Source organism: Bombina bombina, chromosome 2 (assembly GCF_027579735.1).
Source record: "Bombina bombina isolate aBomBom1 chromosome 2, aBomBom1.pri, whole genome shotgun sequence".
Taxonomy (NCBI): Eukaryota; Metazoa; Chordata; class Amphibia; order Anura; family Bombinatoridae; genus Bombina; species Bombina bombina.
The window spans coordinates 160,294,649-160,320,665 of record NC_069500.1 but is presented as its reverse complement, the minus strand read 5'-3'; the positions used below and the strand labels follow the sequence as shown (position 1 = coordinate 160,320,665).

The following is a 26,017-nucleotide window of genomic DNA, read 5'->3' as shown; positions in this document are numbered from 1 at the left end:
TCTCAGTTGGATTCTATTATTTCAACTGTTACTGGTGGGAAAGGAACTTTTTTACCACAGGATAAAAAGTCTAAAGGTAAAAACAGGGCTAACAATCGTTTTCGTTCCTTTCGTTTCAACAAAGAACAAAAGCCTGATCCTTCGTCCTCAGGAGCAGTTTCAGTTTGGAAACCATCTCCAGTCTGGAATAAATCCAAGCCTGCTAGAAAGGCAAAGCCTGCTTCTAAGTTCACATGAAGGTACGGCCCTCATTCCAGTTCAGCTGGTAGGGGGCAGGTTACGTTTTTTCAAAGAAATTTGGATCAATTCTGTTCACAATCTTTGGATTCAGAACATTGTTTCAGAAGGGTACAGAATTGGTTTCAAGATGAGACCTCCTGCAAAGAGATTTTTTTCTTTCCCATGTCCCAGTAAATCCAGTGAAAGCTCAAGCATTTCTGAATTGTGTTTCAGATCTAGAGTTGGCTGGAGTAATTATGCCAGTTCCAATTCCGGAACAGGGGATGGGGTTTTATTCAAATCTCTTCATTGTACCAAAGAAGGAGAATTCCTTCAGACCAGTTCTGGATCTAAAATTATTGAATCGTTATGTAAGGATACCAACGTTCAAGATGGTAACTGTAAGGACTATATTGCCTTTTGTTCAGCAAGGGAATTATATGTCCACAATAGATTTACAGGATGCATATCTGCATATTCCGATTCATCCAGATCATTGTCAGTTCCTGAGATTCTCTTTTCTAGACAAGCATTACCAATTTGTGGCTCTACCGTTTGGCCTTGCTACAGCTCCAAGAATTTTCACAAAGATTCTCGGTGCCCTTCTGTCTGTAATCAGAGAACAGGGTATTGTGGTATTTCCTTATTTGGACAATATCTTGGTACTTGCTCCGTCTTTACATTTAGCAGAGTCTCATACGAATCGACTTGTGTTGTTTCTTCAAGATCATGGTTGGAGGATCAATTTACCAAAAAGTTCTTTGATTCCTCAAACAAGGGTAACCTTTCTGGGTTTCCAGATAGATTCAGTGTCCATGACTTTGTCTTTAACAGACAAGAGACGTCTAAAATTGATTACAGCCTGTCGAAACCTTCAGTCTCAATCATTCCCTTCGGTAGCCTTATGCATGGAAATTCTAGGTCTTATGACTGCTGCATCGGACGCGATCCCCTTTGCTCGTTTTCACATGCGACCTCTTCAGCTCTGTATGCTGAACCAATGGTGCAGGGATTACACGAAGATATATCAATTAATATCTTTAAAACCGATTGTTCGGCACTCTCTAACGTGGTGGACAGATCACCATCGTTTAATTCAGGGGGCTTCTTTTGTTCTTCCGACCTGGACTGTAATTTCAACAGATGCAAGTCTCACAGGTTGGGGAGCTGTGTGGGGATCTCTGACGGCACAAGGAGTTTGGGAATCTCAGGAGGTGAGATTACCGATCAATATCTTGGAACTCCGTGCAGTTTTCAGAGCTCTTCAGTTTTGGCCTCTTCTGAAGAGAGAATCGTTCATTTGTTTTCAGACAGACAATGTCACAACTGTGGCATACATCAATCATCAAGGAGGGACTCACAGTCCTCTGGCTATGAAAGAAGTATCTCGAATTTTGGTTTGGGCGGAATCCAGCTCCTGTCTAATCTCTGCGGTTCATATCCCAGGTGTAGACAATTGGGAAGCGGATTATCTCAGTCGCCAAACGTTGCATCCGGGCGAATGGTCTCTTCACCCAGAGGTATTTCTTCAGATTGTTCAAATGTGGGGGTTCCCAGAGATAGATCTGATGGCCTCTCATCTAAACAAGAAACTTCCCAGGTATCTGTCCAGATCCCGGGATCCTCGGGCGGAGGCAGTGGATGCATTATCACTTCCTTGGAAGTATCATCCTGCCTATATCTTTCCGCCTCTAGTTCTTCTTCCAAGAGTAATCTCCAAGATTCTGAGGGAATGCTCGTTTGTTCTGCTAATAGCTCCGGCATGGCCTCACAGGTTTTGGTATGCGGATCTTGTCCGGATGGCATCTTGCCAACCATGGACTCTTCCGTTAAGACCAGACCTTCTGTCTCAAGGTCCTTTTTTCCATCCGGATCTGAAATCCTTAAATTTAAAGGTATGGAGATTGAACGCTTGATTCTTGGTCATAGAGGTTTCTCTGACTCCGTGATTAATACTATGTTACAGGCTCGTAAATCTGTATCTCGAGAGATATATTATAGAGTCTGGAAGACTTATATTTCTTGGTGTCTTTCTCATCATTTTTCTTGGCATTCTTTTAGAATACCGAGAATTTTACAGTTTCTTCAGGATGGTTTAGATAAGGGTTTGTCCGCGAGTTCTTTGAAAGGACAAATCTCCGCTCTTTCTGTTCTTTTTCACAGAAAGATTGCTATTCTTCCTGATATTCATTGTTTTGTACAAGCTTTGGTTCGTATAAAACCTGTCATTAAGTCAATTTCTCCTCCATGGAGTTTGAATTTGGTTTTGGGAGCTCTTCAAGCTCCTCCGTTTGAACCTATGCATTCATTGGACATTAAATTACTTTCTTGGAAAGTTTTGTTCCTTTTGGCCATCTCTTCTGCTAGAAGAGTTTCTGAATTATCTGCTCTTTCGTGTGAGTCTCCTTTTCTGATTTTTCATCAGGATAAGGCGGTGTTGCGAACTTCTTTTGAATTTTTACCTAAAGTTGTGAATTCCAACAACATTAGTAGAGAAATTGTGGTTCCTTCATTATGTCCTAATCCTAAGAATTCTAAGGAGAAATCATTGCATTCTTTGGATGTTGTTAGAGCTTTGAAATATTATGTTGAAGCTACGAAATCTTTCCGTAAGACTTCTAGTCTATTTGTTATCTTTTCCGGTTCTAGGAAAGGCCAGAAAGCTTCTGCCATTTCTTTGGCATCTTGGTTGAAATCTTTAATTCATCTTGCCTATGTTGAGTCGGGTAAAATTCCGCCTCAAAGAATTACAGCTCATTCTACTAGGTCAGTTTCTACTTCCTGGGCGTTTAGGAATGAAGCTTCGGTTGACCAGATCTGCAAAGCAGCAACTTGGTCCTCTTTGCATACTTTTACTAAATTCTACCATTTTGATGTATTTTCTTCTTCTGAAGCAGTTTTTGGTAGAAAAGTTCTTCAGGCAGCGGTTTCAGTTTGAATCTTCTGCTTATGTTTTTTGTTAAACTTTATTTTGGGTGTGGATTATTTTCAGCAGGAATTGGCTGTCTTTATTTTATCCCTCCCTCTCTAGTGACTCTTGTGTGGAAAGATCCACATCTTGGGTAGTCATTATCCCATACGTCACTAGCTCATGGACTCTTGTTAATTACATGAAAGAAAACATAATTTATGTAAGAACTTACCTGATAAATTCATTTCTTTCATATTAACAAGAGTCCATGAGGCCCACCCTTTTTTGTGGTGGTTATGATTTTTTTGTATAAAGCACAATTATTCCAATTCCTTATTTTATATGCTTCGCACTTTTTTTCTTATCACCCCACTTCTTGGCTATTCGTTAAACTGATTTGTGGGTGTGGTGAGGGGTGTATTTATAGGCATTTTAAGGTTTGGGAAACTTTGCCCCTCCTGGTAGGAATGTATATCCCATACGTCACTAGCTCATGGACTCTTGTTAATATGAAAGAAATGAATTTATCAGGTAAGTTCTTACATAAATTATGTTTTTTTCCCTTTTCAAAGTTTAAACTAATTAAGAGAGAGGCTGTATATGACATAATAGCCACAGCATACAGACACACCACGTAATATTGATACCTGCAGAACCCATAAAAGAATAGAGTAAGTGATCAAAGCCCAGAACATCAGAGTACAGGGTAACTGGGAAAACAGTTAAACTTAATGACACAAAACATCTAGTGTGACCATAAACACTCTGCAGCTGTTTATTATATATAATATAATGCCTTGTTACAGAATTTGTAAGCAAATTCATGATTAAAAAATGTACTTAAAGCAATAAAAACAAAATGTATAGGGTTAAAATTACAGTAAAAGAGGGGGGTGTCTGGGCAGCAACTAAGGCTAGTTGCAAAATCAGAGGCTGCCAAATTGATCCAGTTAATCTGCATGTTACCCTGGACACTTTACAGCATCTATACTTGATTTGGGCATCATTAGATGCCTTATTAGCAGCGGATTCGACAGATATCTGTTATGTTGTATTCATGATTTCCAGACAGTTGAGGCTATGGGTGGCCTAACCCCCCCCCCCCATTCATCCGGGTATAGTAGCTAGTAAAGGACTACGTTACTTAGCATATGAACCACAGAATTGTGTTATTATGTGTAATTGTGTATTAATGGCTAATAAGTAGTTGGTTGGGAGTAGCTTCAGTATGTTTATAGTGCAATTGCAAATTAACATGGAGCTCAGCACTGCTGAAATGTTAGCTCTTGTGACCCATAAGCTAGACGATCATGTTGGCCCTCCTCACAGCAGAACAGGGAAGAGTGTGTATGCAAGCTAAAACAGAGCGGGAGCATATGATTGATCAAGGCAATGAGAGCGGCAGTGTTTTGCCTGACCCTGAGATGACTTATAGCCAGCTGAGGTGTCTATCTACCCATGAGGAGACGGATAAGACAAGCTGGAAAGCTGTGGATACCTTTGACGAAGCAGCGGGTTAAGAGCCTGCTGTGAAGAAGGTGGTTGCCGCAGGTTCCTGCCTGGGTCATGGCAGGACTTCCGTAGGGATACATCAATGCCATGAGGTATGGTCGGATTTTTAGTGACTTGGATGCCAAATTAAATACCAAGATCAGAGTAAAAGTTGTAAAGAGCAAATCAACGCGTTTCAGCCGTTTGGGCCTTTATGAAACTGGTACGGTGTGGCAAAGGCTAGTAATAGGACAGGTACATCAAGCTATTTTGAATATTATGAATAAGCTCCATATGTGTAATCTCTGCCCCTGGACCTACTAGTTCTTCAAAAGTATTTTGCCTAAACAAGCTAAAACCTGTATACCAGTTTCTTTTCTATTGCGGAGACACCTGTTTTCAACTCTAACACCTGACCTCAACACCAGAACTTTTTACTAGTCAGACCGTGAGTCACTGCACAGCATAGTTGGCGCTCAAACTTAACTCTCCGGGTCCTAGTAACTGTGTTTCAAGATTCACTATACTTGAAGTTTGGAACATAGAACGCTCTCATTTGCAATATACGCTTTCACTTGCAACATTGAGGAACTTTGTAACTTCCATTACAAATAACTGGAACTTTAATTTCAAAGACTCACAAGATTCTTGGAAGTCTCTATCTGGAACTCTATGTTTTATTAAGGACTGTGCCCTAAGGTATTATATTTGCAATTAGGCATTTTATAAACAGGTATTTTTAAAGGTGTTTTCAACCTGTTTTTTATTTTTACCACTTTCGTATAATATATGTATTATGTTCGGTGACGGCATATTTTTTAATCTGATTATCAATTAATGTTATTCTATTAAACAATATTTTTATGATCTTACTTGTTTATATCATAAGTATTAACTTTAATCTTAGTTAGACTTTATTGGAATATTGCATAGACTCGTTATATACACTGTATCAACTATTTACACTAGTATTTTTATAAAATTTTTATTTATTTTGATGATACATTTTTTCACACAAATCTTCTTGCAAAAGTTGATAGATACATTAATGCAAACAAGTAGCCACTTTTAGAAATTGTTAGTATATGTTTACATATATGATCACTTGACGTCACTTTAGAACTAATCACTTTAGAATTTACACGCACGCATGTTTTAACACTATCTAACACTGTTATATACCCACTGATTAATATTCTCTTCAGCTGATTAGCGCTATCCCATAAATCTGCCTGCTAGGAATATATTGCAATTGGTTTCTCCTAGCTAATGCAGATTGGGGTGACTGCTAATGTTAGCACAAATCAAACTCATATTTTTAACTACAAAGCTTTAACTATGCAATTCGATAAGCTCAATGCCACAGTCTTAACAAATCTTGTTTATGATTCTATATGGCGGTTAATAATTTCTAGATTTATTCAGACAAGGTACCAAAGGGACCTCTTTATATGATTACAAGCCTATTTTTTTGTTAATATGTAAGAGCCGAGTCTTAAAATTTAACTTAGTGGGTCTAAAGTGAAATATTTGGTTAACTCATCTATATTTATTTTTTCACGACATGATTGAGTGTTTAAGTATTTTATTATATTATATTAGTTTCACAATGGTTTACAATACTCATGTTTAAGTGTTTTTTCTATTTCAGTTTTGTGCTTTTAACAGAAGTGTCCCAAAAAGTATATTTTCATCTGAATATTTATACTATATACTATATATATGTATATATTTAATAGTTCATATTACATTCTATAGTTAAATGCAAAGTTAGGTTGGCCCATGAGTGGCCTTGAGACATGATAATTTTCCTCCATAAGACTTTAAGAATGTATATAGGCCCAAGCGTCGTCTTCTTACCAATTGTAGGCTCTTATTTAAAATGGAGGTTTTATCTATATTTGCCTAACCTCTTATTTTAGACTTCTCTGTAATGGAGTGATAATGTTTTTATCCTGTCCTAAAATTTGCCTTTGAAATTCCTTTTAGTCTGACTTGGCAAATGTTTTTAATTATTTGCTAAAAACCTAAATAAAAGATTATATAAAAACTCAAGACTCAGAGGTTCTGGCCTGCCATTACTGAACAATCACTGCATGTACACTCTTGTGTTTATTTAATTTACACTTAATTCCTCACTATCGAATAGACTCTCTATGAGGCGTCTTCTCACATTTGTTGTTTTAGGACTGATCGTGTGTCGGGCGCAACATTTTAGAAGAGCTGCCTGTTCCTCTGTTAAGAAGATTGTTATTCTATCTCGATATAGAAAACTCATAAAAGGATTACAAAGACTGATTCTTTGGACTGTCCTGTACTGGTGACACTTTTATTGGTGCCCCTTATATTATTGGACATTGTTGTGTATCATTAAATATAAGTGTAGAGATAGCAAAAGATTAGCTCCAAAGAGTAATTGTATACTACACTACCATCAAAAAACATATAATTGGTCTATTGACTTACATTATTAACAGAGTATGGGTTAATTGAACATCATTTTGATATAAATAAATAATGCACACATCCTGCAACTTTCAGGATATAAAAAAAAAATGTATTGCTATTTAAAGTGAAAACCCAAATCTGTGATTAAAACAAAGTGCAGTAGACTACATGCTATACCTTTCCTAGGCATATAAAGAAAATAAATGTAATAAAAAAAAAGCAAAAAAACATTATACCCTAGTAAGTTAATTTTATATAAAATTCAAATCATAGAAGAGATAAAAGGGATCTTCTCTTACCAAGAAGGGAGTACATGTTCTGAAAAATGCGGAGTAATTCAGGAGTTATTGCTGCACAGTTTTCCAAGGTCACTAACCTACAAGGTAAATAATACTTTAATAATTACACAAAAGTCTATTATCAAGATCTCTCTCAAACTCACATTATAAATAGGGCGATTAGATTGTGTTCACTTTGCAAAAGTAAATGAAAGCATTTGTTACAATGTAGATAAACCACAGGAGAAAAAGCTATAATAACTGGTGTAGATGAAAGCTTTAAGTGAATGTAAATTATGATGATAAAGTACCCGGTTTTTAAAAATTCGATTAATTCATCAAAATTTACATTTCACTCGTGTTATTAAAAAATACTTACCTTTTAAACTTGACAGCAGCTACAGCTTCCTCCGGTCGTCGCAAGCCATTTCTGACGTCAGAAATGATGGATAGGTCATCCTCCAATCACGGTTTCCCCCCCCCCGGGGGAATCAGTGTCTGATTCAACGCCGTGATTGGAGGAAGCCGGATTCCTCATTTTAGACCCAGGAAGAGGCTTTGCGATGGGCGGAGGAAGCTGGAGCGGCTGTCAAGATTAAAAGGTAAGTATTTTTTCACAACACGAGTGAAATGTCAATTTTGATGAATTTAAGTGCCCCTGTTTTTAATCGAAATTTTAAAAACCGGGCACTTTAGCATCAACATTTACATTCACTTTAAGATCTAAGAGTTATAATACAGCCCTACTTTTTTAAAATTTTATTTTCCTGCCACTCAAATTGCACGAATGTTTGTGTCTAAACTATAAATGTATTTTGCATAATTTTCACAAGGCCAGCACAAGACAATATTTTGTGTTAGTTTAGTTATACAATAAATTTGATCCATCACAACAAATCAGCCTTTCTCCATTTGTAACACACAGTATCCAAAAGCCATGTTAATTATCCACGCAAATATTAAAGGAACGTAAGGGAGAGAGTTCATTTTTCATGCATAGTGCAGCTCCCTATGCATTCAGAGAAGATTCAGTGTATATAGGTTTAAAAAAAAAAAGAATGCAGTGGCTGGTCTGTGTCTGGAACACTATATAGCAAAGGTGTTTGCAACAATGCTTGCAACAATGTATACACTTCTGCAAACACCACCATTACATAATGCTCAAGAGATGTGCACACTCCAGAGCTAGGTATTCTGTCATAGTAAAGAACTATGTTTCAACAAAGGATGCCAAGAGAACGAAAGTCAATTTGACATCAGAATTAAATTGGAAAGTTCCTTACTCTTCTGAATTAGGGAAATCAACAACACTTCAAGGTCTTGGCAATAGAATTTAAAACAAAATGCTGGGGACCTGCTGCGGTAAATATTAATACACAATTCCTGATAATTAAATTTTTATATCTGGCTAAGAGCTAGTAGCATTGCATTTTGTTTTTAATGTTTTAAAGGGACAGAGGACTGTAAAATTATTTTCTTTTAGGGTAATTAGCGCTTTACATATTTTGAAACAATCTAACCACCTTTTAAACAGCGAGATCTGTAGGGAGAAAATGTTTAAAGAGATACTAAACCCATTGTTTTCATTCATGATTCAGATAGAGCATGCTAATTTACTCCTATTATCAATTTTTCTTCTTTCTCTTGCTATCTTTATTTGAAAAACAAGGCATCTAAGCTAAGGAGTAAGCCTAATTTTGGTTTAGCACCCTGGTCAGTACTTGTTTATTGGTGCTGTCCAATTAGCAAGCACAACCCAGGTTGTGAACCAAAAATGGGCCGGCTTCTAAACTTACATTTATGCTTTTCAAATAAAGATATCAAGAGAATGAAGAAGAAAATGATAATAGGAGTAAATTAGAAAGTTGCTTCAAATTGCATGCTCTATCTGAATCATGAAAGAAAAAAATTTGGGTTCAGTGTCCCTTTAAAGAATACACAAAACCTGGAGGACAAATTTCAGCTACACCCATGGAACTCCCCAGTTCCGCCCACTAGCAGATGCAGGGAAAACTCATTTTAGAATAAGGAAAATAATATGCTTTAAATAAACACGAATTTCATAGCGTTTCTTTGCATGTGCAGTGTATATAGTTTATTACTATTTCTACTGTGCACCATAAATATTTTAGTACCTTTTCAATTTCAATACAAATTGTATTCATAAAATACAGTTTTTGCAGATACATTTTGTCACAAACTTTAATGGAATTAAACAATAAAAATTTTTTCACTTAGTAATTTAAAAATCATATAAAATGAATATATGAAATAAAAATATATTTTTTTGTGTGAGTCTTATTGTAATGTATACATCACCTTCATATAGTTAAAAGCAGGGAACACCCCCTTTGCAAGACTCGCTGTTCTTAACGTAAAAACTGTCTTTATAAAATTAGGACGAGGGCTTCATTATACTGGAGAGATGTCTTATAGATTCTCACAAGCCCAGAGAGATTTATAGAATTGGGCACTCAGTACTGGGCTGTGGTATGCAGACAGAGATAAGACAAGGAAGCATGTGTGTATATATACAGTGATAAAATGAGGAGAGCTGATTTTCCTGCAAGCTTAACCCATATTAATGGATCATGGTGTTAAAGAATAAATCCAGCTATTTCATATGTAAAATTAACTAATTAATTAAATTATCAATTTATCATACATTTTATACTCTGTTGCTGGTATGACAAGTCTTTGGAAACACATTAAGGGAAACCCAATTTTACGGTACACTGTCACTTTAATAACCGCATACACAAAGAAAACAATGAAAATTTGGTACAATAAATAGGTTACATTTATTTGCTTGCCATGAGATGTATTTCTAATAATTCCCATATTGAGACATTTCCATGAAAATATCATTGAGACTGAAACTAACAGGTGATGCATGGTTGTGCACATTGACTGATGAGTGGTTAGATTCCTTAACTGTGTGTGTGTGTAAAGAAACACATAAACAGATCTAATGACTAATGGATTAGTAAGCTATCTGGAAATGCTCATATACTGTGGACCATACAAAAAAGACAAGAATACGTTATATGTTTTGGATAAGTAATTTGAGTGGGTACTCTGTGTGCTGCATATGAGGAGAGGTTGAAGGGTATCGTGGGATAACAACCAATTGTTTAAAGGGATAGGAAAAGTCAATATTAAACTTCCATGATAGAGGTAGAGCAGGTCATTTTAAGGCACTTTTAAAATCACTTCTATTTTCAAATGTGCTTTGTTCTCTTGGTATCCCTTGTTGAAAAATAATATGCACATATCCTACACTAGTGAGAGATAGCTGCTGATTGGTGCCTGCACACATTTGTCTCTTGTGATTGGCTAACTAGATGTGTTCAGCTAGCTGCCAGTAGTGCAATGTTGTAACTGTAGCAACTGCAGAATTTAGAGGGTAGGGAGGTGCAATACTGATCTGAGATTCCAATACGTACAGCATGGTAAACACTGCGTTGACCCCCTCGATAAAATGCCCATAATCATGATGTTGAAATTCCATTTTCCCCCTTACAAATGTGATACAAATGTACATTCATGTACATTGTGTGATAGGAAAGTTGTTGTTTTTCTGGGAGCAGAGTACATATGAGAGTGGCATGGATTCTCTTCTTGCCGTCTATCTGTGCCAACATTTTAAAAGTGGGAATGTAAAGTATGCAAATGCCTTTCATAAAAATATGTTTTAGAGTGGGCTGATAGCTGTGTGAAATATTTGACAGGGTGAAACGTGCAATACCATGCAGTGTATACAAAACTGCAAAGATTACCAAGAGATGATAAGCTTGTGCACAAAAGGATGAAAAAGGTGAAGTGCAAAAATATTAAAAGGGACATTTCTGATTAGTTTTTATCATTGTGTCAAGAAAGTCTTACCATAATTCAAGGCCGTCTTCTAAAAGATAAATATGTGGTGGTTGAGAAACATCTGTGCTCAGCTGAATTATAGGAAGTAAGAAATCATACAAATTGTTGCTCTCTTCTCCTAAACCCTGGTTTAAAAAATAAAAAATCACAAATCAAAAATGTTGATTACATTAAAAGTGCATGGCAGTTACAACGGATAAACCTATTTTTTCAGTCAAAATAATGTCATAATCAGGTATAGGTGGGGTATATGTATCAACCATGCTTGTAGTAGGAAGATGTTACCAGATGTTTTCAGGAGGCCTTTCACTCTCTAGTCGTGAAAAACTGTCAAAATGACCTGATCTAAGAGGCGGCCTTCAAGGGCTTAGAAATTAGCATATGTACTTACTAGATTTAGCTTTCAACTAAAAGTACCAAGAGAACAAAGCAACATTGGTGATAGAAGTAAATTGGAAAGTTGTTTAAAATTATATGCCCTATTTGAATCATGAAAGTTTGTTTTGGACTAGACTGTCCCTCTGAACTGTATTGTCAATGGTTCATCCAAGCACACAGTAACAACATAGTATGCTCAGTATCAGCATACAACAAGTTACAGATGTATCATAAGGAGTAAATGACAAAGGTTTGCATTTCATTATTGGTACCAATTAACATTATGTAAACATAAACGCAAACCTGTAACATTTACAACGGCAAAGCAATTGTTTAAAACACGTGGGAACATTTTAGCTACACACAATAATCCAGAAAAACGTTCAGCATAAAATTTGGGACATATTCTATTATCCAAGTTATGGGGTGCTTTATTAGTAGCGTATTTATTTAATGTGAGTGAGAAACATATTTGCTAGAAATAAGACTGATGAAGGTTTTACAACTGGGATATCGATAGCAGCCTGGTTATAAACTAAGCAGACAGATTTTTTTTGGTAGTAATGTCATAGATCTGTCAACATAAGTTTATTTACTCTCTGCTTGACTTTGGAGAAAGGGCATTTTGAACAACCAATTAGAGAGCAATGGAGAACATAATACAACATATAACCAACAATGATCATTCATTATTTACTATCTTTAAAAAGAAGGGGGTGATAAGGCAGATATATTGCAGCTTGAGAAAAGGAGGACTAGTTGCTTTTTTGAATACAGGACAAAAGAGCAATTTTCCAGGACTGAACCAAGAGAGAGCTGATTTATCTAAGAATAAGGTAAAAACCGGCCTGCTTGTATACACTCTCCTTGGCCTTTTAGGGCTAGACATCCTCCACAGCACTCTGTACAAGATAACTGCATAATATGGGATGGCTAATTCTGGTTAATGCTGTGCTTTTGCTACAAGGTTTTGAGCCGGTGAACAAACAATATGATTTGATTACCTGGCAGTCTTATCTTTACAGCCTGTGGTATTGGATTCCCTGTTGATACATTTCACAAGATTTGATAGAATAGTCACACTGGGGTGCTAATAGTATCCACTGGATAAGTATATAGCTTGATTAAGTTTGCCTTGCACTGCATATATTTTCAGCAATTGTAATGGAAAATGCAGAAAATGCTAAGAATACTGAAATGTTGCTCTCTCTTACAAGAACAGACTGGACATTCAAGCTGAATAATCACATTATTTAAAGGGATATGGACATGGTTTCATGGTTGTAAAACAAAAAGCACTAAGCAAGGGGGTTATACTTAATAGAAACCATTGCAATATGTATTATGCATTTTAAAAGGTTATTAACGGTTATTTATATTTAACTTAGTGTGTGCAGTGTCCATTACTTTCTGTCACAGCCCTACAAAGGGGTTGGGATCTCTACAGGAAGACTTACCTTAGCTTGCGGTCATACATTTTTTTGAGCAGGATTAGTGGTTTGTGAATGCAAAAGACACACTAAGTCTGTTTTGCCCATGCTCAGAAGAGGTAGAATGCAACATAAGATAAAAAAATGTATCTCCCTAAAGGCATTCAGAACTTCTAAGTGCTCAAGAACCCAAGTAAATTGTTTGCTGTTATTCTGTTTGCATAATCTGTTTCTTTTTCTCTTTATTTTGATTTAAAGGGACAGTAAAGACAAAATTTTACTTTCAAGATTCAGATAGAGCATCAATTCTAAGCAACTTTCCAATTTACTTCTGTTATCAAATTTGCTTTGTTTTCTTTGTATCTTTTATTAAAGAGTAAAACTAGGTAGGCTCATAAGAGCTCAGGAGTGTGCACATGTCTTTAAACACGTGCACAGAGTCCATGACGTCATTCCAATTGCTAGTTGGGATATCACTCCTGGCCAGCAGGAGGCGGCAATGAGCACCACAGCAAAGCTGTTAAATGTTAATCCCCTACCCATAATCCACAATCATTCGACCAAAGGGAAATCGAAAAATGAATAACACAAAGGTGTCAAGGTGCCCGAGGTGCCTGAGGTTCAGTCAAAAATAACTTTCTTAATTAAGGGTGGGGTCGTGGACTCTCCATAGCCAGAAAGAAAGAAAGGTATCAGGTAAGCATAAATTTAGTTTTCTTTCCTAAGATATAGAGAGTCCACAACGTCATTCCAATTACTAGTGGGAACCAATACCCAAGCTAGAGTACACAGAATGAATAGGAAGGGAGAACAAGACAGGCAGACCTAAACAGAAGGCACCACCGCTTCAAGAACCTTTCTCACAAAAGAGGCCTCAGCCGAGGCAAAAGTATCAAATTCCACAGAAGCTTCATTTTTGAAAGCCCAAGAAGAGGAGACAGCCCTAGTGAAATGAGCTGTAATTCTCTCAGGAGGCTGCTGACCAGCAGTCTCATAAGCAAAACAAAATTATACTTCTCAACCAGAGGGAAAGAGAAGTAGCAGTAGCCTTCTGTCCCTTACGCTTTCCAGAGAAACAAACAAGCAGGGCCAAAAGACTGGCGAAAATCCTTAGTCGCATGAAGGTAGAATTTTAGAGCATGCACCTCACAAGTTTTGCAACAGTCGTTCCTTATGAGAAGAAGGATTAGGACAGAGAAAAGGAACAACAATTTCCTGATTAATATTTCTATCCGAAATCACTTTCAGAAAAAAAAAACAATTTAGTACGAAGAACCGCCTTATCTGCATGAAAGATAAGGTAAGGTGAATCACACTGCAAAGCCGAGAGTTCCGAAACTCTCTGAGCAGAAGTGATAGCAATAAGAAACAAAACCAAGATAACAACTTAATATCTATAGAATGCATAGGCTCAAACGGAGCCTGCTGCAAAACTTTAAGAACAAGGTTAAGGCTCCAAGGAGGAGCAACAGGTTAAAACACAGGCCTGATTCAGACCAGGGCCTGACAAAAAGATTGAACATCTGGCACATCTTCCAGACGCTTATGTAAAATAATAGATAATGCAGAAATCTGACCTTTCAGAGAAGTGACTGACAACCCTTTCTCCAGACCTTCCTGGAGAATCCTAGGAATCCTGACCCTACTCCAAGAGTTGCCTTTGGATTCACACCAATAAAGGTATTTACGCCACGTAATAGGCTTGCGAGCCTGTAGCATGGTCTTAATGATCAACTTAGAAAACCCACGCTTAGACAGAACTAAGCGTTCAATCTCCAAGCAGTCCGCTTCAGAAAAACGAGATTTGGATGGAGGAATGGACCCTGAGTTAGAAGGTCCTTTCTCAGAGGAATTGTCCAAGGTGGAAGAAAAGACATCTTCACTAAGTCTGCATACCAGATCCTGCGAGGCCATGCAGGAGCTATAAGAATTACTGACGCTCTTTCCAGTTTGATACGAGCAATGACTCGTGGATGGAGCGCAAATGGAGGAAACAGATATGCTAGATCAAAATTTCAAGGAACCGCCAGAGCATCTATCAGAGTGGCCTGAGGGTCTCGACCTTGAACCGTACCGTGGAAGCTTGGCGTTCTGTCGAGACACCATCAGATCCAACTCTGGCACCCCCCATATGAGGGTTAAACTGGAGAACACCTCTGGATGGAGAGCCCACTCCCCGGGATGAAAAGTCTGTCTGCTCAGGAAATCCGCTTACCAGTTGTCCACTCCTGGAATGTGGATGGCAGATAGACAACAATTGTGAGCTTCAGCCCACTGAATAATCCGTACCACCTCCATCATGGCTAAGGAACTCTGAGTTTCTCCCTGGTGGTTGATGTATGGAACTGAAGTGGACGTTCTCAGATTGGAACCTGATAAACCAGGCTAAAGACAATTGAGGCAAAGCCATCAGAGAATTGTAAATCGCTCTCAACACCAAGATGTTAATGGGGAGAGCAGACTTCTCCCGAGTCCCTGCGCCATTAACAAGTCCCAGACTGCTCGCTTGCCTAGCAGGCTGGCATACGTGGTCACAATCACCCAGGAAGGTCTCCGGAAGCATGTGCCTGAGACAGATGGTCCTGAGAAAGCCACCACGGGAGAGAGTCTCTTGTCGACTGGTCTCCATTCCATTGTCTGAGCATGCATAATTGCAGAGCTCTCAAATGGAATCAAGCAAAGGAATAATGTCCATGAAAGCGACCATCAGACCAATTACCTTCATGCATTGATCCACTGATGGCCGAACAGTAGACTGTAGAGAGAGTGAGGAGGAGAGAATCTTGGATTTGCTGACCTTCATCAGAAAAAATTTCATAGATAGGGAATTTATTATGGTCCCTAAGAAAACCACCCTTGTAGCTGGAACAAGGGAACTCTTCTCCAGATTCCCTTTCCATCCGTGGGAACGTAGAAAAGACAACAAGATCTCTGTATGAGAGTTTGCTTGTTGAAAAGATGGCTCCTGAACCAATATGTCGTCCAAGTAAGGTGCCACTGCAATTCCCCGAGACCTGATCACTGCCAAGAGAGCATCCAGAACCTTTGAGAACATTTTGGGAGCTGTGGCAAGGCCAAACGCAAGAGCCACAAACTGAAAGTGTTTGTCTAGAAAGGCAAATCTCAGGAACTTTTGATGACCCCTGTGGATGGGAACATGAAGATACACATCCTTCAGTTCTATGGTCATCATGAACTGACCCTCCTGGACCAATGGAAGAATGAAATGAATGGTTTCCATTTTAAAGGATGGTACCCTGAGAAATTTGTTGAGATACTTTAGGTCTAAAATGGGTCAAAAAGTTCCCTCTTTTTTGGGAACCACGAACAGATTTAAATAGAATCCTAGACCCTATTCCCCTTACTGGAACTAGAACAATTACTCCCAAGGAGGAAAGGTCCTGAATGCAGTTCAAGAATGTATCACTTTTTACCTGGTCTGCAGATAATCTTGAGAGATGGAATCTGCCCCTGTTAGGAAAAGTTTTGAATTCTAACCCTGAGATACTTTGTCCACAGCCCAAGGATCTGGGACATCCATGCTTGCCAAAACAGGGAAAGTCTGCCCCCCATTTGATCTGATCCCGGACAGGGGGTCGACCCTTCATGCTGACTTAGACTCAGCTGAGGGTTTCTTTTATTGCTTCCCCTTGATCCAAGACTGATTGAGCTTCCAAGAGGACTTGGGCTGCTCCTGTTTGGAAGAGGGAGTTGAAGGTTTACCTCTGAAGTTTCAAAAGGAACGAAAATCACTCTGACTTCCTTTCTGCTTACTCCTCTTATCCTGTGGAAGAAAGGATTCCTTTCCACCTGTAATATCTGAAATTATTTCAGCCAAGCCAGGTCTAAACAAGTTCTTACCCTTGTAGGGGATAGCCAAAAGCTTGGACTTTGATGAAACATCCACAGACCAGGACAGCAAAACTGCACACTAGTACAGCAAAACCAGACATTTTGACCTTTGAAGTTACAAAAGGAACGAAAATTACTTTGACGCCCTTTTGGTCTGTTCTTCTTACCTTGTGGTACAAAAGACCCTTTTCCACCCATAATATCAGAAATGATTTCTGCCAGACCAGGTCCAAACAAGGTTTTACCCTTGTAAGAAAGCGCAAGAAGCATGGACTTGGAGGTAACATCAGCTGACCAAGATTTTAGCCACAAAGCCCTGCGGGCTAAGACAGTGAACCCAGACATCTTGGCTCCCAGTCTAATAATTTGCATGTTAGCATCAGAAATAAAGGAATTGGCTAGTTTGAGAGCCTTAATAATATCTAGGATCTCCTCTAACGGAGTCTCTACTAAAATTGATTCAGACAAGGCATCTCACCAATAAGATGCAGAACTTGCTACTGTGGCAATACACACTGCAGGTTGCCACTGAAGACCCTGATGAACATACATCTTTTTCAAATAAGCCTCCAGCTTCTTGTCCATGGGATCCTTAAAGGAGCAGCTATCCTCTATAGGGACCGTAGTTCTAATAGCCCCTTCTACTTTAGGCACCGTGCACCATGAATCTTTAATGGAGTCAGCAACAGGAAACATCTTTTTAAAAACGGGAGACGGGGAGAAAGGTATCCCTAGCTTCTCCCATTCCTGTAAAATAATCTCCGTCACACGGTCTGGAACAGAATACACTTCCACAGAGGAAAGAACATCATAGTATTCATTAAGTTTACTAGATTTTTTAGGTATGACGACGACAAAAGAGTCAGAGTTGTCCAAAGTAGCCAATACCTACTGTAACAGTACAAAAAGGTGTTCAAGCTTAAATCTGAAGTTTACTTCTTCAGTATCAGGTGAAGGAATTATATTGTCCGAATCTGAGATTCCACCCTCAGAGGCTTACTATCTGAATGTATAAATTTCCTCTTGCGTTTTCCCAGTATAGGAAAAGCAGATAATGCCGCAGATACCCCAGAAGATACCTGTGCAGCAAAATCTACAGGCAAATAAACTCCTCGAGGAGGCTGAGAGGAACTGCAGGGCACTGTATGTGATACCATTGAGGCTTGGGACGTTTGAGGAGAAAGCTGTGTCATTGCCTGAACAGCATCATCCTGAGAGACACATTTGGCTCAGCGGGCAAAATCTTATTTTTACACTCTATAGTTCTAGTTAAACATGCAGCACAGAATTGCATAGGCAAAACAATTTGTGCTTCCAAACATAGTAAGCATCTGTCCAGAGAAACATCTTCCTGATCCATGATTTCACTAAAAAGTAAAAATTCCCACAATAAATGGAATGACTATGAATTATAAAATGACTACTGTCACTTTAACAAAAAACACCTTTACCCCACAAAGCGTTATATACGGTAAATTAGACTCTTAAAAATAAAGGCAAATAAGTCTTGGACTTCTGAGGTGCCCTACAGTAACTAGCAAATAAAGCAATGTTAGCTGAACAAGAGCCTCCTTCATCGATCGTACTGACACAGGAGAATTGACGCGGCTCCAATTCTATAGAGAGCGGGAAGTCACATGACCAGCAGAGAAGGGAAACTGCACAGTTACTAAAAGCGTGCGTTCCCTACCACTGCCATAAGAACGGAGTTAAATTACGGTCCAGAAAGGAAACTGACTGAATAAAACTGACACCCGTTTAAATGCACAATAGTACAGTCACAAGTCCCTCACATACTAAGTCCCAATAAAAGTTTATATGCCCAGTTTTCAAAAGGCATTAAGCATATCAAGCCACAGGGGGAAAATATCCCACACTTAGAGGGAAAATTAACCCCTAGTCTCCTACATCAGTGCCTGCACCCTGCTTAATTAAATCCTGAATAATGAATTATCTTTAAATGTCCCAATAATACTGCAGTTGTAATACCCTTCTGAAGTGCAAGTCTCCAGTACCTAAAAGACAAAAATGCACTTACCTGAAGTCTAGATGTCCCCCAGGAAGACAGCTCACAAGGCATGACAGGACACAAACTTCTTACAGAGACCTGTAGAAAAAAAACAGTAGAGTAACCTACTCTGGCTTTCTATGACTAGGGCAACAATATGTTAGGAAACAAAGTAAGGACCCCCTCACAACTTCCTAACTGCTTAAAAGCCACCACTACTCTACTGAAGAGATTGACGTGGACTCAGCTAAACCCAAATCCTTGCTTGTAGGGAAAAGTACCCAAAAAAGGCTTCAGAAACCAAAACTTCATCTCCTCCATTAACAAAGGCAAAGAGAAAGCCTGGGAATTATGGGTAGGGGAGTGACATTTAACAGCTTTGCTGTGGTGCTCTTTGCCTCCTCCTGCTGGCCAGGAGTGATATTCCCACTAGTAATTGAATGACGTTGTGGACCTCCATATCTTAGGAAAGAAAGTTTAATTTGATGTTACTTACATATTTTTTTACTACATTGTTTCAAATCCCTTTAATGTAAATGATATCAATTAATTTGTACAACTTCATAAGTTTTTCTTTGACTGCACATATTAGGTATTATATACAGTACAAAGCTTCAAAACATAAATTATGCTTACCTGATAATTTTATTTCCATCGTGTGGAGGAGAGTCCACGGCCTCATTCATTACTTGTGGGAATTAAGAACCTGGCCATCAGGAAGAGGCAAAGACACCTAAGCCAAAGGCTTAAATACCTCCCCTCATCCCCCAGTCATTCTGCTGAGGGAACAAGGAACAGTAGGAGAAATATCAGGGTATAAATGGTGCCAGAAGAAAATACTAAATTTGGGTCCGACCATCGGTGATACGGGCAGGGGCCGTGGACTCTTCTCCTCACGATGGAAATAAAATTATCATCAGGTAAGCATAATTTATGTTTTCCATCTAAAAGGAAGGAGTGTCCACTTCATTCATTACTTGTGGAAACATATATCCAAGCTTCTAGAGGACACTGAATGAAACCGGGAGGGTAAAAGGCGGACCCTTAATTTGAGGGCACCACAGCCTGTAGAACATTTCTCCCAAAAACAGCTTCTGCAGAAGCAAAAACATAAAATTTGTAAAACTTAGTGAAGGTATGCAAGGAGGACCACGTAGCCGCCTTTTAAATCTGCTTCATAGAAGCCTCATTTTTGAAAGCCCAGGATGAAGCTACCACTCTAGTGGAATGAGCCGTAATCCTCTGAGGAGACTTATGTCCCGCTGTCTCATAGCCCAAGCGGATCAAGCTCCTCAGCCAAAAAGACCAAGTAGCAGCAGAAGCCCTCTGACCCCTGCGCTTCCCTGAATATACAACAAAAAGAGATTTAGATTGTCTGAAATCCTTCGTGGCCATAAGATAGAATTTCAAAGCACAAACCACATCCAGATTATGAAGTAACCTCTCCTTAGGAAAAGAAGGGTTAGGACATAAAGAAGGAACAACTATCTCCTTATTGATATTACGGTTAGACACCACCTTGGGGAGAAACCCCAAGCCCATGCAAAGAACAGCCTTATCCGCATGAAACACCAGATAAGGGGGCTCATATTGTAAGGCCGCCAGCTCAGAGACTCTGCGTGCCGATGCAATGGCCAACAGAAAGAGAACCTTCCAAGAAAGATCCTTTATATCAAGAGAATGCAAAGGCTCAAACAGAACCCTCCAGACCTTAAGAACCAAGTTTAAACTCCAAGGTGGAGCAGCCTGCCTAAAAACAGGTCTGATTTGAGACAGAGCCTGAACAAAAGATTGGATGTCAGGAAGATCTGCAAATTTCCTATTCAACAAAATAAATAAAGCCGAAATTTGTCCTTTTAGGGAACTAGCGGCAAGACCCTTCTCCAAACCCTCTTGGAGAAAGGACAAAATCCTGGATCCTGTCACCCTGTGCCAAGGGTAGCCATTACTCTCACACCAGGACAAGTCCTCCACACCTTATGATAGATGCGTTGAGTGACCGTCTTTCTTATCTGAACTAGAGTGTCAATCACATTCTCAGAAAAAACGATTTTTGCCAAGACTAAGTGTTTAATCTCCACGCAGTCAGCCTCAGAGAATCTAGATTTTGATGTTGAAAAGGACCCTGCTCTAGCAGTTCTCTGCGACAGGGTAACCTCCACGGCGGAGAGCATGACATCCCCATCACATCCGCAAACCACGTCCTCCTTGGCCATGAGGGAGCAATCACAATGGAGGACACTCTCTCCCATTTTATACGAGCCACTACACGAGGAAAAAGCGGTAACAGAGGAAATATGTATACTAGACCAAATTCCTAAGGCATCGCTATTGCGTTTATCAGCTCCGCCTGGGGGTCCCTTGAACTCAATCCGTATCGGGGAAGCTTGCAATTCAACCTTGAGGCAATGAGATCGATCTCCCGTGTCCCCCAACTGCGACAGATCTCCACAAACACTTTGGGGTGAAGAGACCATTCCCCCGGATGAAAAGTCTGCCTGCTGAGAAAATCCGCTTCTTAGTTATCCACACCCAGGATGTGAATCGCAGAGAGCTAACAGTTGTGGGCCTCCGCCCAATCCAGGATCCGAGACACCTCCATCGTTGCCAGGGAGCTTCTCGTTGGTTGATGTAAGCCACTGAGGTAATATTGTCCATCTGGAACCTGATAAAGGCGAGGCCACGCCCTCAGAGCATTGTAGATCGCTCGAAGCTCCAGAATATTTATTGGAATTAGAGACTTGAAGCGAGACCACTTCCCCTGGGCCATCCTGGCACCCCAAACAGCTCCCCATCCAGTCAGACTCGCATCCCCATGGACAGGTGATCCGGGCGGATCCACCAGGAGAGGGAAATCTGAGTCCGCGCATCCATGGATATCAGCTGTGACAGATCGGAATGATCACCGTTCCACTGTCTCAACACACACAATTGAAAAGGTCTGAGATGAAACCTGGTGAATGGAATGATGTCCATGCTGGAGACCATGAGCCCAATCATTTCCATGCACTAAGCATGAGCTAAGATGGTCTCACTGTAGACTGAAGGGCAAGAGAGGTAGACACCATCTTTGTGCGTTGCTTGTCCATGAGAAAGATCTTCATTGACACGGAGTCTATGATCATGGCCAAGAACTCCACCCTGGTACTGGGAATCAGAGAACTCTTCTCGAGGTTGACCTTCCAACAGTGAGATTGAAGTAACTGCAGCAGGACTCTGGTGTGGGCCTCTGCCAGATGGAATGACGGTGTCTGAACCAGGATGTCGTCCAGGTAGGGCGCCACCGCAATGCCCTGGGATCTGGCTACTGCTAGAAGGGCCCCCAGGACCTTTGTAAAAACTCTTAGGGCCGTCGCCAGACCGAAGGGGAGAGCCACGAACTGGAAATGCTGAATCAGAAAAGCAAACCTGAGGAACCTGTAATGGTCACTGTGATTTGGAAGCTGGAGCAGTTCCTCTTGAACTAGGGGCAGAATGGATTTGATTGTTTCCATTTTGAATGATGGAACGGACAGGAACTTGTTTAAACATTTAAAGGTCCTGAATCGGGCGGAACGTGCCCTCTTTCCACGAACAAATTGGAGTAATACCCTAGATCCCTTTCTGCATGGGGTACTGGTACAATAACCCCTAGAGCTGAGAGACCCCGCACACAACCCAGAAAGGCCTCTCTTTTTTCCGGCCTTAAAGACAGGTTTGACAGAAGGAATCTACCCCTGGGCGGAGAGGACTTGAACCCTATCGTGTAACCCTGGGAGACTACCTCCAGAACTCAGGGGTCCTGGACATCCTGCAACCAGTCATCTAAAAATAGAGACAATCTGCTACCCACTCGGTCCGCAGACCAGTCGGGGGCCGCCCCTTCATGCAGACTTAGTCTTGGCGGGCTTCTTGTTCTGCTTAGACTTGTTCCAGACTTGGGCAGGCTTCCAGGAACCCTTTGGTTGGTTTCGCTGAGGGCTGTTGGTCTTGCGCCTTATCCCCACGAAAGGGACGGAAATTTGAACCCTTAGGTTTCGCTTTCTTATCCTGGGGAAGGAAGGTACCCTTGCCTCCTGTAACCGTGGATATGATAGAGTCCAGACCTGGACCGAACAGGATCTTGCCCTTAAAAGGCAAAAGACAGCAGCCTCATCTTAGAGGTCATTTCCGCAGACCACGATTTTAGCCACAGAGCACTAGAACCGAAAAACCTGATACCTTAGCATTCAGGCGAATAATTTGCATATTAGCATCACAAATTAAGTAATTGGCCACCTTTAGGGCCTTAATTTTCTCCTGCACCTCCTAGAAAGAGGGCTTGCCCTCAATCATATCAAATAAGGCGTCGCACCAATATGACACAGCCCCAGCAACCGCCGCTGCCGGTTGAAAAACAAACCCCGTGTGTTGAAACATCTTTTGAAAAAAATTTTCCAACTTTTTATCCATAGGCTCCTTGAACGAAGAACTATCCTCTAAAGGAATCGTCGTACGCTTAGCAAGCGTGAAGATGGCCCCATCCACCTTGGGAATGGTCCCCCACAACTCCAGCTGTCCTCGTAGACCTTATCTAATTTAGGAATGGAGGGCTCTTCTGGAAGCATCGTTTCCGGAACCTCCAAAGTAGCCAGTACTTGTTTTAGTAAGAAACGCAAGTTCTCCATCTTAAATCTAAAACCGGGCTCCTCCTCCACCAGAGGTTTAGATGACACAGACTCCAACCCCGAAAGGGCCCCTTCCGATGCGTTGGAATGGGCATTGTCATCGTTCCAACCCTCCGGGGCGTCCGACATAGACAAATGCTGGGACGGGCCACTATGAAAAGCTATACGCTTGCGCTTGCGCTTAGCAGAACACGGTAAAGCATGGATCACCTTAGCGACTGCTGTTTCAAGTTGATCCGCAAAATCAGGCGGCCAAGCAATCTCCCCTGAAGGAGTAACAGCCCCGGACCCTGGGGCGCTGCATGTGGGATAGGAGATGCCATTAGGGAACGCACCTCACGGGACAGTGACCCCTCAGAGGTGGACGGCTCAGTAGTGCTAGACATTCTCTTATGTTTGTAAGTCGTAGCCTTCTCAAGGCATGTGGAACACAGTTGCGCAGGCTGGTCTACCAAAACCTCACAATAAACACAGGTTTAAGAATTAGTCAAAGAGGGAGTACCCTCTAACGCGTCAGAATCCTCTATAGCTTTTAGAAAAAAGATAAAAGACAGGCACCCTTATAAATACCAATGGCTGGGGCACTCACCACCTCCTATGACCCGGATTGCAGAAGCCGCTTTGTCTCCTCCGTCGCAGATCAGACCGGAAGTGAAGAGGCCCCACCTGGTCACAGGATGACTCGACAGGATCACCCCTGCCGAAGAGAAAACTCGCCAAAAAAAGACTGCACAAAAACTCCAGGAAGAGAACCTGTCAGTTCCACAAAAAATGCCAGAGCCGCATCCTTGCACATAACACAGCACTCACACAATAAACATATCATGTACATACCCCCCTGTTCAATAATCCCCTTAAAGGAATATTAACCCATGATTCTATAAAGATAAAATGTGCCACACTGTGGCCCTGTCTTCTGCGTTGCCATGATATAAAATATGAAACAATCTTATCAGAATCTATGCCGTGGAACAGGGCCCTTCAAGTGTGACAGGTGATAGCTGCGCTCCTGACATGGACTTGAGAGAAGAACGTAATCTGTGAAACTCGTCAACGCCGATTGCTGTAGGAGCTGTTAATATGAGTTGGGATGGTGTCGCAAAGGGAAGCTCCATCTGCATCTCCGGACTCTAACGTTCACCCAGGCCCTCAACCGAGAAGCTTGAAGGGCTACTTAAACTCCTGTCCTCATAAGAGACCTCCGATTTTCTGGCACCTCTCTGCCACTTCCTGTGATGAAAGGCAAAAAATGACTGGGGGATGAGGGGAGTGGGGGAGGTATTTAAGCCTTTGGCTGGGGTGTCTTTGCCTCCTCCTGGTGGCCAGGTACTTCATTTCCACAAGGAATGAATGAAGCCGTAGACTCTCCTCCCCTTTGGATTGAAAGGGTTTTTACAAAATTCATAGATGCTGTGTGGATTATGAATATGTATATGTAGAGACAATCCAGCCACCAGCAAAATTCTTTAAAAGACTTTTATTTTCATGCGTTGGGTCCAAAAAACAGAGAGACAACGTTTCAAGCCTGCAATAGGCTCTTAGTCATGTACTCTCTTACTGTAAGAGGCTATTTACTCAAAACACAGTTCTCCTATCTTTTGAATCACATCGGACTTGCTGTGTGCATCTGCGCAACATCTCAAGAGTTCACCCTTTCCTTACTCAAGACATCACCAAATTAATAATCCACTCACTCGTTTCATACTGACTATCACAACCTCAACTAGGTTAACGATCTAGATCAGATGTCCCGTTCTGCCAATTCCTATGCTGGCTCCCCATATGTTTTATAATCCAGTTCAACATATGAACACTACATATAACATTTTCAACAATATCACACCCAACTACATATCCTCATTTATTTTAAAATATTCCCTGAACCACCATCTCCAATCAAACTCTGCCCCCCACCTACCAACTTCAAGACGTCTCATAAGCTGTTTCTTCTTTGATATTAAAGTTTTTTGTTTAGTAGGTTTTATGTATCTGTATTTATTTTACCATGAATTAGTGTCATTGTGTAACCCAACTCATACATATGTATCATATTATACATAGAATAGAAAGTATGGTGACAAAGAGCATGACCACATTCCAGGCTGAAGTCACTGAACAGCAGCAACTGACACTTATGGCTGACTAATAGGTATTTTGCCCTAGGTTATCATCATGGAGTCATTTGAAGGACAATATTAGTGTTTCAAGGGTTAAGCTGTGTGAAAAATGGTCAGTGGTCAGTCATGAATATACAACCCAGTGACTTAATACTGTATTCAGAGACAACGATCATGCTACTTTCACTGAAATTACCCTTCAATTTCCCAACACAAGTCTGTTAAGTTGGCAAAAATGTTAAAAAGAGGAAGAAATGTGATCATAAAAATATTACTTCTACTACTGTTAGCTGTACAGTATATCTGGATGTGTCAGTTGTAAGAAATTCCTGACAGGCATATATAACTCATTTGTTTTGGTCT

General features: G+C 40.3%; 1 protein-coding gene across 1 annotated transcript in view; it reads right to left on the bottom strand.

Annotated features, from left to right (window-relative positions):
• Positions 1-26,017, bottom strand: part of IPO11 (importin 11) — a 950,863-nt gene that overhangs the window by 332,671 nt on the left and 592,175 nt on the right. The window contains exons 21-22 of the mRNA XM_053701321.1: positions 11,233-11,348; positions 7,369-7,445 (exon numbers count right to left, since the gene is read on the bottom strand). Of these exons, the coding sequence (XP_053557296.1) occupies positions 7,369-7,445; positions 11,233-11,348 (193 nt within the window). The remainder of the gene's footprint in view (positions 1-7,368; positions 7,446-11,232; positions 11,349-26,017) is intronic.